This window comes from Sus scrofa, chromosome 6, assembly GCF_054392235.1.
Source record: "Sus scrofa isolate SSC_HxYL_T2T_F1_AM1 chromosome 6, Sscrofa_HxYL_maternal_Yorkshire_Landrace_v2.0, whole genome shotgun sequence".
In the NCBI taxonomy this organism is placed as follows: domain Eukaryota; kingdom Metazoa; phylum Chordata; class Mammalia; order Artiodactyla; family Suidae; genus Sus; species Sus scrofa.
Window position 1 is genome coordinate 65,267,060 of NC_139388.1, and position 16,297 is coordinate 65,283,356.

The window sequence follows — 16,297 nt, forward strand, 5'->3', positions numbered from 1 at the left end:
GAAGACCTGGCATGTGGTTATCACCCACCTGGCTTTTGCCCCACAAGGAAACTTATGACCAACTTGCTAGCTGGGTAACTGAAAGATTCTTAATTTCTTGTAGCCTGAGTTACCTATTACTGAAATGATAATACTTCCACTAGGAACAAAAAGATACTGTCTGATGATAGCTTTCATATTACCTGTGTTCTGTGTATGAAAGAATTTAGACGCAGTATAATCTAGTGTATTTCCCATGGCCCACAGTAAGAAATACATTTTACATTGTGACCTAGTCACAATCACACACACATCCCATATAAATCTAGAAACTTAACAAAAACCACTTACCCTTATTTTGAGTCCTTTCAATATTTTCTCCCATATTCTATGCCATGTGATTTTAAAGGCTAGTGTGGACCTAAGACACGTATTTCATGAGCCTTCGTGAATTACTGGCATGCAGGTTAAGAGAAGGTCTTTGGAGTCAGACAGAATTCGTTGTAACCTGGGCTCTCTCTGACTTAGACAAAGACTGAACCTCTGAGCCTCATGTCTTTGTCTTAAGTATGGAGGTAACAACTCTGACTTCTTCAGACTGCCATGGGGATTAAGTCCAAAATAGCCTTTGTGGCACTCAGGTAGTGTCTGGCACCCTTTGGGGTGACTTTGGGCACCTTATAGGGGTGGGGCTTTTCCTGGTGCTCTCTCTTTTCTGTTCCAAATTAAATGATGCTATTTTCTTACCTCTTGGTTAAAGGAGACAGGTCCTGCTTGTCCTTCCTCAAGGAGACTCTGGGGATAACAAACATTCAGCGTCTGCCCCTGGACGCACGTGAAGACAAAGCATTGTCCAGTGTAGTCGAGGATCTCAGGACTGTTTGGAAGACGTTGTCTTTGGTCCTGATTGACGAGCTCACTGCCTCTCCTCGTTTCTCCATCTGTGTGTTCTAGGCGCTGCCAGGAGCACGCTGCTCCTTCAGCCAGCTGAAGAAAAAGGACAAGTTTAAATCCAAAGGACGGACCTTAGAGGACTGTCCTAATCTCTGTGGATTTAGAGACAACTTTGAAGGGAAAATTTTCGCAAAATTGTACTGGGGCTTGGGAAGGTGACTAAGAACTAACAATGGCTCCGAGGCTGTACTCATGCAGCTTGGAACCTCTCAACCATGACAGGACTTATGATGGATACTGGGATTGCAAAACTGAATGAAATTAATTCCTGCTCTCAAGGTCCTCCCAGAACACGGGGAGGTGCTGAGCCTGAAGGAGACCTTTGTACCATATTATAATATCATAAGAGGTGAAGAACCCATGGGTTTTAAGAAGAGGGGAAGCTGGAGGTCTGGGAAAACTTATCATAGGAGGAATATAAGAGTTCTGTCTCTCAGAAGTGTTACAACATAACTTGTTTGATACAAGAAACAGATAAATAGAACACTCTTCCAGCTCACATAGAAAATTAAAAATTCCTTTCCCCAGTGCCTTCTGAATACCTTAGCTCCCTAAGCTGGCATCCAACATTCAGTATTCTGTATATGTGACATAGTTTTTCTTCTCTATGCTTTGGGCTTCATACCAAACAGCTCTTCTATCTATTCCTGGAATTCCCAATGAATATTTGGAGGGAACCCTATCCATGTATTATTTTTCATTATTTCTCTCTTTCGTGCAACCAAATCAAATAGATAGGCTTAGAAGTAAAGTGCCCATAACTCTAGTGTAGAGTTTTTTTCAGGACCAGCAAAACCATCTGTTCACATTATGCCATGTTCAGAAAACAATGAAAAATATTTTGAGCAAATGGTATGGCCCACATCCTCACCAGTATGTATTTTTTTCTCCCATCTTTTGAGAGAATCAAAGTTAAAATACTTTCACACGCTCATGAATGTACCTCGTGTCTCTTCCCTATTCTCATACACGCACACCCCAAACAGTGCATTTTGTACGTCTCTGCCCATGCTGGTCCTTCTACCCAGCCTGTCTTTTCCCTTCCCCTCCACATGAAATTTAATTCATCCTTCAGGCTCATTTCCACTGACTTAGAGATGTGTTCCCCCACTTCCTCCTTTTGCAGACACCAAGAATTAACCCTTTGCCGCCAGTCAGAGAGCAGTGTTATAGAGTGAAAATGTCATGATCCCCAGTGGTTACCCAGAAACGTGGTGGAATGCCTGGGCTCCAAACCAAGGGAGAGAAATGCTCTGGGAGTTTGGAGCATGAATACCTGATCTTGAATTCCTGGTCTGTCATTCAGAGGTGGCGGGACTTTGCCTCCACCCCTCAGCCTCTGTGTCTCCCTCTGTCATGGGGTGATGACACATAGTGAAGAGTCGTCTTGAAGATTAAACTACCTAGTGCCTGTAAATCGCCCACTTGTCACTGTTCCTAGACCCGGTAGATGGTTAGTGAGTGGTAACTACTGCTGGCACTAACACAGGTGCAGTGGAGATCACCTGCACATCTCAGAGATGAAGGAAAAGTTAAATTAACAGGGATGGGTACCCATCTATCACAGTGATAGACACACAGTAGGCAGTCATGAACGCGAATTCTTTTTTCACTTATGTCTAAAAACTGCTTAGTTCTGGAAACACATAATTATGACTACCTTGATTCTCTCACAACTAACCTGTGATTCATTCAGAGAAGGGTCTTCATATTTTATTTCTGTCTTCTTTCTTCCTTTTCCTGCCCATGGCATGAGGAAGTTCCCAGGCTAGGGATTGAACCCAAGCCACAGCAGTGACAACACCAAGTCCTTAATTGCTGGGCCACCAGGGAACTCCTATTTCTGTATTCTTTGCAATGTAATGTTTGTTGATTGAGGGGGAATAAGACTAAGACTTGGACCTTGACTCCTAGAAAGTTTTCCTTAATGTGACTTGTTTTAACTTTGAAATACTTGACCGTGAACCATATAGGGATGTCTGGTGCAAAGGTGGTGAGGGTGGAAGAAGAGTCTGTTAGAGGTATGGCGCAGTCAGGTCTCCAAGGAATGGACCATAATATGTTTAACAAGTCCTTTATTCATAAACATTTGTGTAGTTTCCTAGCTTTTGCCAGTACAAACACTGCCGGTCAAAAAAGTCATACACAAATGAGTATATACTCTGGAACAGATAAGAGCAAATCTGTGGTGAAAAAAGTCAGAAAACTGATTACCTCTGGCAGAACTAAGAGAAAAGGAGTAAGAGAGAACTTTCTAGAAAAAAATAAATGTGCTGCATATTTATGGGGGTGTTGATATACACATTCTTCAAAAAATATTGACTGACGTCTAAGATTTGTGCATTTCATTATAAATAAATTTTATATACAGAGTGGAAAACAAATATTATGCTCTAGTTAGTAGAGTTGCTTTTCAAAGAGGTATGGGTTAGAAATTCTTCAGTTATTTTCCTCTGTTTCAAATTGTAAAATAATGTCCTTGCTTTTAGGAAACAAACACTAAAGCATGTACAAATAAATGGGCAAAATATCTCTAAATCACTTTCAAATAATTTTGAAAAAAATGGACATGAGAGGAAGAAAGAGAGAGAAAATAAGAAAATGGAGAAAAACTAAACAATTTGTGACAATGCATAAAATATATCAGAGTTTTAAGTACTCTTGCAACTTTTCTGTAAGTCTGAAATTGTATAAAAATTAAAAGACAACAAACAAAAAAATAAAACTAAAGGAATCCATAGTTGGTCATGATTTTGCTTTAATACATAAATCTCTACCATGTTTCCATGTGACACTAAAAATCTGCTTCTTTTCATTTCACAGCCAGATGTTCCTCTCAGATGAAGGTAATATGATGTATTGTATCCATTCATTCGTTTGATGGACACTTAGGTTATTTCATAGCCAGATGTTCCTTTCAGATGAAGGTATTAAAATGTATTGTATCCATTCATTTTTTTGATGGACACTTAGGTTACTTCTAATTTTTTTCATTACAAAGATACAAGGAATATCATTGCACATATTATCTCTCTTCACTTGTAGGGACAAATAGAGACACTTGGGAAATATTTGTCCATCTTCTAGGAATTGAATGTGGGATTGTTATATCTGTGTGTCTCCAATTGCTAGCAAACTTGAGCATCTGGTCGTGTGTGTTAATGACGCAGTTATGACTCATCTGTGAGGAGTTGCTTTCTCCTGGACATTGCCCACTTTTCTCAAGGGTAATTCAGCATTTGCTATTGATGGATATAAACTCATGTCTACTAGATGGGAAATACATTTCTCCTGCATTTCCTTTGCCTTCAATATCATTATGGTGTTTGGGACCGTGAAAAATTTAAGTCAGACTAACGTCCCAAGACCAGGATCAAGGCCAGTGGAGGGTTTTCTGCAGCACTGCATGGACCTCCTTGTTCCGCAGGCAGTAGATGATGGGGTTGCACAGGGGTGTGGCCACCGTGTAGATGACGGAGAGAACCTTGTTGAGGTCCATGGATTTGATGCGGCTGGGACGGCAGTAGATGAAGAGGGCCGCTGAGTAGAAGATGCCCACCACCACCAGGTGGGACGCGCAGGTGGAGAAGGCTTTGTGCCGGGCAGCGGCCGAAGGCATGCGGAGCACGGTCAGCCCAATGGCTGAGTAGGAGGCCAGAGCAACGAGCAGTGTCCCACAGAAGATGACGATGGCAGAGATGAAGTCCACCAGCTCCGTCAGGGCCACGTGGGTGCAGGACAGGTTGAGCAGAGGGGAGACATCACAGAAAAATTGGTTGAGGACATTGGGGCCACAGTAGGACAGGCTGGCGATGCATGCTGTTTTGATCACTGAGACCAGCATCCCCCCAGTCCACGATGTCATGGCCAGGCTTAGGCAGACCTGGGGCCTCATGAGCAGTGGGTAGTGGAGTGGGCGGCAGATGGCCACATAGCGGTCATAGGCCATGGAGGCCAGGAGGGTGCACTCCGTGCAGATGAGAGAGACGAAGAAGAAGAGCTGGGTCATGCAGGCTGTGAAGGAGATGTGAAAGGGTCCCGTCCACAGTCCCACGAGCAGGCTGGGCGTGGTCACTGACACGTAGCACATCTCCAGGCAGCTCAGGTTGCCCAGGAAGAAGTACATGGGCTTGTGGAGGTCGGTGTGACTGCAGATGAGGAAGACGATGAGTGTGTTCTCCAGGAGGGTCAGCAGGTAGAGGGCCAGGAAGGTGACAAATAGGACGTCCCTTATGTCCAACCTTGTGGACAAGCCCAGCAAGACAAACTCCTGGACTCTGGTCATGTTGCCCACCTTCACGGACCTCTCCATCTGTGGAGAGACAAAATTTGTTGACATTCTAGTTTCTACGGAGGCACAGTAGTAAAAAAAAAAAAAAATGAGAAAATGTTCATGGTGCCTGTAGAACCCAGGCACCGAACACCCAGCTTCTCTTGGAAATGGGCTGTTACAGAGAAAAATGCTTTCGTTACATGAGATAAAGGCTGAGCATGAGAGCAGATGATCTTGGATACTCTAATTGTTCTTCTTAGTAAGTCTAGGTCTTTAACCAAACAACTGGACTGACTGAAAACTGGGATACCACTTGCCTCCCAAGGTTTTTACAACAAATTAAATGAAGCATTTGATGGCAAGTTGCTCTACAGAATAAATTAGAATGGTTGTCATTTCTATTCTGAAAGAGGTTCTTTCTGAATTAACTTTTCCCTCTTTTCTACATGCTACGCAGGAATTTAGGCGTATTCTATAAATCCAAGACAGGAAGCTCTCTCTTTCTGTGAAAATGCTTCTCTTCCCGTAATGCAATCTTATATTCTAGATTATATTATGCTCAGTTACCGTGTTCAGTAAGGACGAAGGGGCAGCTTCCTTCCTGCGTTGGATTCCCACAAACGTGCACACACCTTTCAGCAGAGGGTTGAAAATGTAATTTATGTACCCAATCTGTGTAATCACATACAGACATAAGCATTATTTCTCCACTGTTATACTTAAGGAACTTGAGGCTCACAGAGGAAATTGTTACATAAACTGGGGCACACAATCTATTCTTGAAAACTTCTATAATTCCACTGAGTCCACAAGCCAGTAACATGCCAGAAATCCTAGTTATATTTTTATTCTATGCCAAAACACAGCTACGAGACTCAGACAGGTAAAATCACTTGCCCGAGATCACACAGCCAGGAAGCACCAGGGTCAAAAACAGCCGAGTCGCACTTCAGTGCTATGCCAATTCCACTGCACCACATTGCCACGATCAAGGCTGTGGAGCCCCAAAGCCTTTTTCTCCTGAGATACAGAGAGCAGAGAGTTGGCAGATAACTCAGCGACAGAGTCCTTCTGTCCATAGGGTATAAATTACAGAAGCCAATCAGTGACATTCACTGGGCTTCCATTTCTATGCTAGGAACATGGAATACACAGGTGACCGGGATGCATTTGGTCTCTGTGCAGGGGGAGCTGACTTCTTGTGAGAAAGAGAGAGAACAGTTTCTTGTGGACCCAGCCTTTCAGGCCCCTCTCCGTAATGACCACGCGCTGTGACCACGCGCTGATGCATCCTCTCGTTTGGCATCACACTCTGTCTTTTTCGCCAAAATTTATTCCTTCGCTAAGAGAGGCATCAGTTTCCGAACATTTGTAAGTGAGCTCTGGATCATCTTGTGAAAACCTACAGTATCACTTGTTCTTGGCATGTTGTCACATGTCTGTTGGAGAAAGTTTCAAAGTTGTGCAAAAAATCACCAAATCATCGAAGGATTTACAAACCAATACTCTCATTTTCCAGTATACTGTGCAACCTGGCCTTACATGCTCTTATTTCACACTTATGGTAAGTTTTATCACCAAATTTCTATCAGGTCACTATAGGTAATTGTTAACATCCATTTTTTTCTTTTTTTTCTTTTTCTTTTTTTTATTGCCTTTTCTAGGGCTGCTCCTGCGGCATATGGAGGTTCCCAGGCTAGGGGTCTAATAGGGAGCTGTTGCTGCCAGCCTACACCACAGCCATAGCAATGGGGGATCCAAGATGCATCTGCAACCTACACCACAGCTCACGGAAATGCTGGATCCTTAACCCACTGACCAAGGCCAGGGATCGAACCCACAACCTCATGGTTCCTAGTCGGATTCGTTAACCACTGAGCCACGACTGGAACTCCTGTTAACATCCACTTTTAAAAGACTGTCATGTCTGCTTGTCAATGTATAGATCGTTATAAGGACTAAGATTTATGTAATATAAAAATAGAGGTATATGATCAATGGGGGAAATGAATCCAAAGCATCAACTAGTTTAAACCAAAGTGTCAGGCAGTTCTTTGATCTTTTATGGGAAAACTGCCAATTAGGTATGCAGTGACCATGTTTGTGGCAAAAGTGCTTGGGCAAAGATGTCTACGGCAAGGCTTGTATGGAAAACCCATGCATTGAAGCTGGGTTTAGAAGCACAAAAAGCAGAGAGAGATGAGGATGGAGAGGTGGTCAAGGATCAGTCCATAGAAAACCTTGGGAATGTCATTTTCCCCAGTTATTTGCCACAATTAACAATGCAACAAAAGTTCAAGTGTTTCTTAAGACCCTTCTTCAAAATAGTATTCCAGGCGCTGTGCCAAGAATTTTCCATGTTATTTTATTGAGTTGTCTCAAAGAACTTTAAAAAATGGTATCATTATCGTTATTTTTCAAGGATGATGACTGAGTTTCAGAAAGTAAAATGTCTTGCCTCCTTAATATTTCAGAGACTCAATGTTTGAGTCAATACTATGTGAGAATTGCCATCTTACCTCATAGGGTTACTGAGAGGACTGAATAAAAATATAGCCACATATATAGTTGCTGACTGTACAACTTCAGACTTTTTACCAAAGTTCATACCAAAGTTGGGTGGATATGCCTTTATTTTTTTCCCCTTTTTAAGGCCTCACCCATGGCATATGGAAGTTCCCAAGCTAGGGGTTGAATTGGAGCTGCAATTGCCAGCCACATCTCCAGCCACGTGAGATCTGAGCTGCATCTTTGACCTACACCCAGCTCGCAGCAATGCCAGATCCCCAACCCACTGAGCGAGGCCAGGGATGGAACCCACCTCCTCATGGATACTAGTCAAATTCGTTTCCGCTGTGCCCCAAGGGGAGCTCCTTGGATCTATCTTTTGTCCCTGTAAAGGTCTAAGCATCAGTACGGGCTGATGGGGGCTGTCCATGATGCTGAACATGAGCTTCCCAGGAAACTGGGTTTCCGTTCTTTGTATTAGGATGTTCTGACACTAGAAGAAAGTGTTCTGGCTGAGGAGAGACTGCCTTCCCTGGGCTAACCAACTTTGAGAGATAGCTAAGAGCATGTATTCCTTATGCAAACCAACCCATCCAGGCCATACCTCAACTATCTGGTCCTTGAACCCCAGCGGGCTGTTCCTCTGCCCGAGTCATCCCAGGTCCAGGCACCAGGCAATGAGGCGCTACCCCTCCAGTCCAAAGCCTGCCAAAATTATGCAAACCAGCTCATGCTAAGTTCTCTTCTTGGTCCTGCCTTTAACCCCAGAGACAGTGGTGGCCTAAGTTCTTCCCTCGCTCTCGTCTCATGACACCCCTCTCTTTCCCAAGTGGCCCTGTACAGTGAGCCTCATGTCTCTAGGACCCGGGAGTGTAAAACTTCCTTTTTTCTGAGCATCTCTTCTCTCTCCTCCTATGGCCACACCTGAATGACCATCTCATTAAGGCAAACAAAACCCTAGCTCTGTGGTCCTAGTTAGGATTCGACGTAACCTTTTCATGTTCCAGTTGTATGTGCATCAAGAATAGGGGAAGCAACTCTACCTTGAAATGCGTAACTTCTGTGAATGAGGGACAGAAGAGTGTTATTGTTAAATCTTGGGCCCAGAGGTACACAGAATTGGATTTGAACCCTGTTGTCCTAATGACGCTCCTAACTTCTCTCACGAGAAGACAGATTCTGGTCTTGGAAAAGTCTGCTTCCACTCCAGTCCACAAACATAATCAAGTAAAGGCTTTGCTCAAAGAGGCAGTGCACCAGGAGAGGCAGGGTCTAGCCTCCAGGTGTTTGGACACTGAAAACTTTCCATCGGCGTGACTGAAAGAAGCATAAGTAATCCATTAGCCTCTATTCCTAATTTGTAATGTAGGAATCATTTTCTTTCGCTTAGAATTAATCAATTCCGTGTAATAGTAGCTACTATATACCAAATCCCTTGGGATGGTATAACATAGTGGTTAGAAGCCACTTCGAAGCCAGATGTTCATGCGTTTCAGGATAGCTCTCCCTTACTAATGGGATTGTCTTCAAGAAGCCACTTGACCTACTTACCTAGAGAAGAAATGTCCAGTAGAGCATGTTCATATGCTCTATAGAGATAGGTCTAAATTAGTTAGAGTTGGTACAGAGAATGCCTTGGGTGTTCTAATGAGAATGGTTCTTTCTATTGTTCCTCGTCTGCACCCACAGAGAACGTGTCCCCTCACTGGATAGCTGAGCGACAGTAGGTGCAGACGCCTTCTTGCTGATGCTGCACCTGGAGAAGGCGCCGATGTCCAGGTGGATCTGACTCCTGCCCAGAGGAGGAGAGTCCAGGGAATGGAGGACTTGCCTTTCAGTCCATCTGGAGAGGACCTGCCCCTGGTCTTGAATGAGGCATTCACTCTAACGAACCCCTTACTCTTGTTTTTGTCTGCAGTTCAGGATGCTCTGCATTGCTGAGCTGACTAGCCTCACAGTGAGAAGGAGGCAGAGAGGCAGGCTTAAACTGGAGCCCTGGACCTCAGGGACCCCCGCTGGTCTCTGTGGATTAGGAGGAGAGGTGGAGTGGAAGATGTTTTTTTCCTGATGTGCTGCAGAGGCTTGAAGGGAGGGGGAGCCGAGAAAAGTCAGTCTCGGAGCCACACGCAGTGGGGGTCATGCTGTGTTCTCTGGTTTCTTCCCAAATGCCTGTCCTTGTGCTCAGAGCCTGGAGTATAAAGATGAGAAACTGCTCTGCCCTTCCTTTATCCGATCCTGGGTTCTGGGGAGCACAATAACATGGAGCCCCATGTTCATAACCTGCTCTGAGAAGCACTAATTCATCTGAAGACCACAAGAGAGGGTCTTCTGGGTCTACGTACACTCGTAAAATTAAAAGTTAATAAAGAATATAAAAGAAAAGTATTTCATACTGTATTTTACTGAGTATTTTATTTAGCATACACATACCAGCCAAATTTCCAGGTCAAAATATACAAATCTATTTATTTTTAGTAGCCCAAATGCTCTTCTTAGAATGAATGAGTTATGTTGAATTCATGCACAGGATGGACAGGTAGGTTGCTTCTGATTTTTTTTCTTAATCTTTTTAGGGCCGCACCTGTGGCATAGGGAGGTTCCCAGGCCAGGGGTCTACTTGGAGCTGTAGCTGCTGACCTGCACCATAGCCACAGCAACAGGGGTCCGAACCACATCTGGACCTACACCATAGCTCACAGCAAGGCCACATCCTTAACCCACTGAACGAGGCCAGGGATTGAACCTGCAACCTCATGGTTACTAGTTGTGTTCATTAACCACTGAGCCATGATGGGAACTCCTGTTTCTGATTTTTTATTACAAACAAAGATGCAAAGAATGTCTGTGTACATATCAATCTCTACTTCTGGGGGCAACAGACACATTTGTGAAATATCTACCAATCTTCTAGTGATAAAAACGGTGGGATGGTTAAATGTACATTTCCTGTTTTACTAATGAAGTCAAGCAACTTGTCATGGGAATTACCAGTCAGTTATCATTCATTTTCAATGATTTGATTTCTCATAGACATTATTCGCAATTCTCTTTGGTAGATAAGATTTTTGCTATTGCTTGTTACAAAACTCACTATATATTAGGTGAGAAACATATTCCTTTAGTATTTAACTTGTTTTTCTTTTCTATTTTTAGGGCCACACCTGCAGCATATGGACGTTCCCAGGCTAGGGGTTGCATAGAGCTGTAGCTGTGCTGGCCTATACCACAGCCACAGCAATGCCAGATCTGAGCCACAGCTGCAACCAACACCACAGCTCATGGCAGTACCAGATTCTTAACCCTCTGAGTGAGGCAAGGGATCGAACCCATGTCCTCATGGATGCTAGTCACGTTAGTTACCATCATGCCACCAGCAGAAGTCCTAACTTGTTTTTCAATATTGCTTATGGTGTTTCAATCCATGAAATGTTTTATTTAGGAGATGTGGGGTTACTGTCCCAAGACCAGGATCAAGGCCAGTGGAGGGTTTTCTGCAGCACTGCATGGACCTCCTTGTTCCGCAGGCAGTAGATGATGGGGTTGCACAGGGGTGTGGCCACCGTGTAGATGACGGAGAGAACCTTGTTGAGGTCCATGGATTTGATGCGGCTGGGACGGCAGTAGATGAAGAGGGCCGCTGAGTAGAAGATGCCCACCACCACCAGGTGGGACGCGCAGGTGGAGAAGGCTTTGTGCCGGGCAGCGGCCGAAGGCATGCGGAGCACGGTCAGCCCAATGGCTGAGTAGGAGGCCAGAGCAACGAGCAGTGTCCCACAGAAGATGACGATGGCAGAGATGAAGTCCACCAGCTCCGTCAGGGCCACGTGGGTGCAGGACAGGTTGAGCAGAGGGGAGACATCACAGAAAAATTGGTTGAGGACATTGGGGCCACAGTAGGACAGGCTGGCGATGCATGTTGTCTTGGCCACTGAGACCAGTAACCCACCAATCCATGAGGCCATGGCCAAGTTCAGGCAGACCTGGGGCCTCATGAGCAGTGGGTAGTGGAGTGGGCGGCAGATGGCCACATAGCGGTCATAGGCCATGGAGGCCAGGAGGGTGCACTCCGTGCAGATGAGAGAGATGAAGAAGAAGAGCTGGGTCATGCAGGCTGTGAAGGAGATGTGAAAGGGTCCCGTCCACAGCCCCACGAGCAGGCTGGGCGTGGTCACTGACACGTAGCACATCTCCAGGCAGCTCAGGTTTCCCAGGAAGAAGTACATGGGCTTGTGGAGGTCGGTGTGACTGCAGATGAGGAAGATGATGAGTGTGTTCTCCAGGAGGGTCAGCAGGTAGAGGGCCAGGAAGGTGACAAACAGGACGTCCCTTATGTCCAACCTTGTGGACAAGCCCAGCAAGACAAACTCCTGGACTCTGGTCATGTTGCCCACCTTCAAGGACCTCTCCATCTGTGGAGAGACAAATAAGTTTGTTGACATCCTTGTTTCTGCAAAGACACAGTAAACAGGAAAAATGTTCACGGTGCCTGTAGAATCTAGGCACCGAACACCCAGCTTCTCTTGGAAATGGACTGTCATACAGAGTGATGCTGTAGATTTATGAGTCAAACTCTGGACAGGCGATCATTGTTTTACTCTGGTCACTCTTCTTACTAAATCTGTGTCCTTACAGAGTGAATTTTCACAGCAAACAGAAGGAAGAATAACACTGTTCGCCCATGAGTTTGATACAATAAACAAGGCATTGGATGGAAATTGCTTCAGATAAGAAATAAGAATGGTTATTTGGGTTCTGAAAAAAAAAACAGTTTTGAGACCAGTCTTTCCCTTTCTTTTTACACTCTGCATAGGAATTTAGGAGTTGTCTATCCATCTGAAGAAGAGGAAGACTCTCAGGTCTCTTGCTCAAAAATGTCATTCTTGTCTTAGTGTGAATTTACTTTGAGAATTGTATTAGACTGTAGGTCATCATGACATTGATCAAGCAGGGCAAAGAGGGAGGAGTTCCTGCGAAAATTGACGTGTCCTTGAGCCAAAGGTTGGTAATGTCATTTGCTGTATCCATATGCGTGATCACATAGTCCCATAGGCAGTATTTCCTTAGTGATACATTTCAGGAAGGACGGAGTTTATGTAAATTGGGGTGCAGAGTCTCATAACTAACACATCTATGATTTGTCAGTACCTATGATGCATCAGGAAGCTGCCACACAGCCTAGTTACATTCTCTGGTTCTATGTATAGGGCATGTATGGAGATCGCACAGGTAAATTCACTTTCCCAAGACCACACAGTCAGGAAGCAACAGAACAGGAGGAAAACACAGCTGGGCTTGACCTCAAGTCAATTGCACCACATGGTTACAATCAAGTGTGAACAATTTTTGATACTGTGACATGGAGAATAAAGAGCTGGCAAATAACCCAACTAGAGTCCTTTGGACTGTAGGGTTTTGGTTACAGAATTCACTCAGTGACTGTTGTTGTGCTTCCCTTTATGTGACAGGCAATGGGAATACCTGGGATTGCAAGGCAGATACATCCCTGTCGGCAGTGTGCCAGTTTCTTGTGAGAAAGAGACAATGAACAAGAGAGCCGATGTAATGGCAAGGCCATCTAGAAGGGATTAGAGTTATGATGAAATATGTGCAGGACCCTGTGACAGGGCATGGAAGACAACAGAAGCTAAATGCCTGAGGATGTAAGATAAGAGCTGAGGGACCCCCAACATGGAAAGCAATGGGGAAGGCATTCAGGACAAATGAAATATCCCCAAACCCTTCAACCGCTTGTCATGGACCAAGTTTTCCAGGCCCTTCTCCATAATGACCACTGTTTTGCACAACGGTAAGGGATCCCATCAACATGCCTCTGCCTGGCCATTTCTTCCTCGACCCACTTAAGTGGGTGATGTTCAAAATTTCAACCACCGCACTTGATCCCGAGGCCCCAAGATGATCTGACAGCTGTCGGGTCAGTGTTTATACCAGTGAAAAGAGGCAGTAGGCATCTCTCTCTCTCTCTGTATTCTCGTTAGTAATAGGCATTCTATTTTAAGCCTCATCCTTTTTTCGGCCACGCCCACAGCATGCAGAAGTTCCTGGGCCGGGGACATACTTTCTGCACCACCAAGCTTCATTAATAACGTATCTTGAAATGAATCCCGTTTGAGCATGGAGTTGACCTCATCCCTTTAATAGAGGAAGAATATTTTCTTACGTGGACGCTTCATGTTCTGAAGGGTCTCCCCAGCTCTCCCAAGGTCACAGGGCAGGTCTGATCTGTCCGTTAAGTCCCAGACCCCAGCACAGAGCCTGGGGTAATGACTACGTTTCAGCGAAAATAAAGGAGTCAATGGAGAAGCAGTAACAGGGAGGCGTGTGAATGCAAAGACTACAACGCATTTTGGGCTTCTCCCTGGGTGTAATGGGGACACAGGGAGGGTGTGATGATGGTTTAGGATTCACTTAACAAACACCAACGGCTGAGGGCACATTCCCAACACTGACTGAACACTTACCACGCACCACCCCTGGTACTGAGAACATCCGTGTATTAACCCATTTATTCTTCACAAACCCTCTTGGGATTGAGAACTTCCAGCACCAGCTCACGGGAAAAGGTCTGCCTTGGGCACTAGATGGGGACGTGTCTGTTCCAGTGAGGCTCAGCTTTACAGGTGGAAACAGCCTTTATCAAGCCAAGTCTAAATGTCAATATAATTCCAAATTATTTTTTATCCATGAGTTATTTTTTAACATGTATGTTAGTTTAGAAGGAGATACAGTGTTGAATAAGAATCCATTCTCGGAGTTCCCATTGTGCCTCATCGGATTAAGAACCCATGAGGATTTGGGTTCAACCCCTGGCCTCGCCCAGTGGGTTAAGGATCCAGCGTTGCCACAAGCTGTGCTGTGGGTCACAGATGCAGCTTGGATCGGGTGTTGCTGTGGCTGTAGCTGTGGCCAGCCGCTGCAGTTCTGATTCGACCCCTAGCCTGGGAACTTCCATATTCTGCGAGTGCAGCCCCCAAAAGACCAAAAAAAAAAAAAAATCCATTGTTGCTCTCCAGAGAAAGTTGGGTCACAATGTTTTCTGTCTCTGTTGCTTTGCATATTTTGTTTAACCTCTTTGTGCCTCAGTTTGACGTTATTCAAATTTTAGGTAACCATCAATCCCTCGAACACCCTAATTTCTCTGCTGTTGTAACAGCGACGATAGTGGTTAAGCTTAGCCTCAGAGTCATACAGAACTGGGTTTAAATCCCCTTGTCCTGAATGACACTCAGAATTTCTCTCCTTAGAAAACTGACTCTTGATGGGTAGAATTCTTTAATACTATTTAATTCCACTTCACCTCACTAATATTTATCATGTAAAGGCTTTGTGCAAAGAAGCAGTGCACCAGGAGGGGAGGGCATGCAGACATGAACGACCCTGGGTTTCAGCCTCAAAGCGTTGGAGAACTTTGAAGCCGGGTAGCTCCAGGAGAGGTATGTGATCCAGTTAAGCTTCCCTGGCCTCCTTTGCAGTTCAGGAGCCATTGTTTTCCCCCTAAAATTAATACATTCTAGGGGGGGATAAATTAGGAGTTTGGCATTAGCAGACACACATCACTGTAAACAAAATAATAACCCACAAGGATCTATGGTACAGCCCAGGAAAATCTGCTCAATAGTCTGTAATAACCTATGCAGGAAAAGAATCTGAAAAGGAACGGCTATATGTGTACATAGAACTTAATCATTTGCTGGACAGTCGAAATGAACATAACACTGTACATAAACAACACTATAACATAAAATACGACTTAAATAAAACCTTAATGAGTGCCATGCTCTGGGAGCTACTGCATGAGAGTCCTCTTTGGGACGGTAGGATGTACTGGTTAAAAGCAAGGACTTTGGGGAGTTCCCGTCGTGGCGCAGTGGTTAACGAATCCGACTAGGAACCATGAGGTTGCGGGTTCGGTCCCTGCCCTTGCTCAGTGGGTTAACGATCCGGCGTTGCCGTGAGCTGTGGTGTAGGTTGCAGACACGGCTCGGATCCCGAGTTGCTGTGGCTCTGGCATAGGCCGGTGGCTACAGCTCCGATTCGACACCTAGCCTGGGAACCTCCATATGCCGCGGGAGCGGCCCAAGAAATAGCAACAACAACAACAACAACAAAAAAAAAAAAAAAAAAGGAAGGACTTTGAACGAAGACAGACACAAAGGATCCCTTTCCACACCAATTGCATGGACCTCAGCAAGCCAGGTGTCCTATCCGTGCCTTGTAAACGACCAGGCAATCTGGGGTAACTGCTAAGTGAGAGGTAAATCAGCTGCTTTATCTAAAGTTTTTAGTGTCAGTACCTGGAATGCCTTAGGTGTTCTAGAAAAGAAAGTTCCTTTCTGTGCCGCTTCTCATCACCTTCACCGAATAGCAGTTGACCTCCTCATTTGATGGCGGAGGGACAGCAGGCACAGACCCCTTCTTCCTGACACTGCACCTGGAGCAGGCTCTGATGTCCAGGTGGACTGGGCTCCTGCCCAGAGGAGGAGAGACCAAGCAATGGGGGACTTGCCTGTCAGTCCATCTCAGAAGGACCTGCTCCTGGTCCTGAACAAGGCACCCACCCCTCCC

At 45.0% G+C, this 16,297-nt stretch overlaps 4 protein-coding genes across 4 annotated transcripts in view; 1 reads left to right on the forward strand and 3 right to left on the reverse strand.

Moving 5' to 3' along the window:
- The window catches only part of OR10AM7 (olfactory receptor family 10 subfamily AM member 7), a 30,120-nt gene extending 26,462 nt beyond the window's left edge, over positions 1-3,658 (forward strand). The window contains exon 2 of the transcript XR_014806766.1: positions 740-3,658. The gene's annotated coding sequence lies outside the window, so the exon portion shown is untranslated. The remainder of the gene's footprint in view (positions 1-739) is intronic.
- Positions 1-16,297, reverse strand: part of ZFP28 (ZFP28 zinc finger protein) — a 183,404-nt gene that overhangs the window by 89,696 nt on the left and 77,411 nt on the right. The gene's annotated exons all lie outside the window — the stretch shown is intronic.
- LOC100623415 (olfactory receptor 6Z7-like) lies at positions 4,307-5,245 on the reverse strand. The gene has a single exon (XM_003356091.1). The coding sequence runs from the start codon at positions 5,243-5,245 to the stop codon at positions 4,307-4,309; it is 939 nt and encodes a 312-aa protein (XP_003356139.1).
- LOC100623819 (olfactory receptor 6Z7-like) lies at positions 11,185-12,123 on the reverse strand. Its single transcript, XM_003356095.4, has one exon. It carries the CDS (start codon positions 12,121-12,123, stop codon positions 11,185-11,187), a length of 939 nt encoding a protein of 312 aa, XP_003356143.4.